The sequence below is a fragment of the Hordeum vulgare genome, chromosome 7H, assembly GCF_904849725.1.
Source record: "Hordeum vulgare subsp. vulgare chromosome 7H, MorexV3_pseudomolecules_assembly, whole genome shotgun sequence".
Taxonomy (NCBI): domain Eukaryota; kingdom Viridiplantae; phylum Streptophyta; class Magnoliopsida; order Poales; family Poaceae; genus Hordeum; species Hordeum vulgare.
In genome coordinates, this window is record NC_058524.1 from 236,260,637 (window position 1) to 236,262,087 (window position 1,451).

General features: G+C 61.6%; 1 protein-coding gene across 1 annotated transcript; it reads left to right on the forward strand.

Annotated features, from left to right (window-relative positions):
• Positions 1-277: 277 nt before the first annotated feature.
• LOC123409755 (chaperone protein dnaJ 11, chloroplastic-like) lies at positions 278-1,248 on the forward strand. The gene has a single exon (XM_045102618.1). It carries the CDS (start codon positions 572-574, stop codon positions 995-997), a length of 426 nt encoding a protein of 141 aa, XP_044958553.1. The 5' UTR covers positions 278-571; the 3' UTR covers positions 998-1,248.
• The last annotated feature ends 203 nt before the right edge of the window (positions 1,249-1,451 follow it).

The following is a 1,451-nucleotide window of genomic DNA, read 5'->3' on the forward strand; positions in this document are numbered from 1 at the left end:
GAGAAGAATAGGTTCTTTGGCATGTCGACAGCGAGAGCTAGCTTCTAGATGTCCTCGAAAGGGGAAAAAATAGATGTCGCTTCTAGATGAAAATAAAGGGAAGCCGCACACACCGCCACAATTCAGTGTGCTCCCCGCCGTAGTAGGAGCAGGGAAGTCGGCCGTACCGTGGGCGCGCGTCCCCATCGCGGTGCCCCACTCGCGCGCCAGCCAAATCAGTAGGCACCGCCTCGCCCAAACCAAAACAGCGGGGATATTTTATCCCGAAAATCGACGTGGAGATCCCGGCTCCTGCCTTGCCCGAGGCCGGCGCCCACGCGCACATGACGCCGACGTGCACCTCCGTCGGCCCCGGCCCCGGCCAGATCACGATGATGCTGCCGCTGACTCATAGCCCCGACCTCCCCCACAAAAACAAATATCAACCAGCGCTAAGCAATCCGCTGCGTTATAAAAACAAACCCGGCCGGGCGCCAACCACATTCCCGTCTCACCTGCCTACGTTTCCTCTCCCTCCCCCAACCCCATCCGTCCCTCCCGCTCTCTCTTCTCAGATTTGTGGATTCCTGTGATGATTTCAGCGCCCCCGGTGATGCAATCCTCCGTGGCGAGGCCCGCGCTGGCCGGGTTCCGCCAGGCCGCCTCCTGCTCCAGCTCCCGCCGGACGGTCCGGTGCGCGGTGGCCGTCGCATCTGCGGCGCCGGCCGGGAGGTGCACGCTGTACGAGGTGCTGGGGCTCCGGGCCGGCGCCACGGGCGGCGAGATCAAGGCCGCCTACCGGCGACTCGCTCGGGAGCGGCACCCGGACGTGGCCGGCGCGGCCGGCGACGACTTCATCCGGCTGCACGACGCGTACGCCACGCTCTCCGATCCGGACGCCCGCGCGCGCTACGACCGCGACGTCGTCGTGCAGGCCTACGCGCAGCCGCCCGCTGCCAGGACGAACGGCGTCTGGGGCCGGCCTCGCCGCACGTGGGAGACAGACCAGTGCTGGTAGGTCCGGCCTCGATCGATCCGGAGCTCCGGCCTTGTGAATAGCCACCACTAGCAGCGCCCGCGCGCTCTTCCCCACGTGCGGCCATGGCCGCTCACCATAGACTTTTTGTTACGGTGACCCAACCATGCGTTTGTACATGAAAATCCCCACTTCCTTCTTGATTTTCTGAATGTGCAGTGATCTTCAGAATCAAGCATTAACCTGTGTTAATATGCAATAGCAGCATCAATCTAATATGAGATTTCCGTCGACATTGTTTTCCGGCGACCGAAGCCGTCTCTGTGTTTCTTGGCTGGCAAACAAGGATTGACGACGACGTGCTACCGTCGGGTTGTTTATTCGATGCCAGCCAACGATTGCCAATTGGGTGGGTGGCCTCAAATTTCCCTCCCCTGTCAAGGTCAAATATGATCATCGACAACCGACGGCTCCGTCGGTCCACCTCTTCGCACAA

Excerpts from the sequence above, each read along its gene's own strand:
- LOC123409755 (XM_045102618.1), top strand. The coding sequence starts at position 572 with ATGATTTCAGCGCCCCCGGTGATGCAATCCTCCGTGGCGAGGCCCGCG.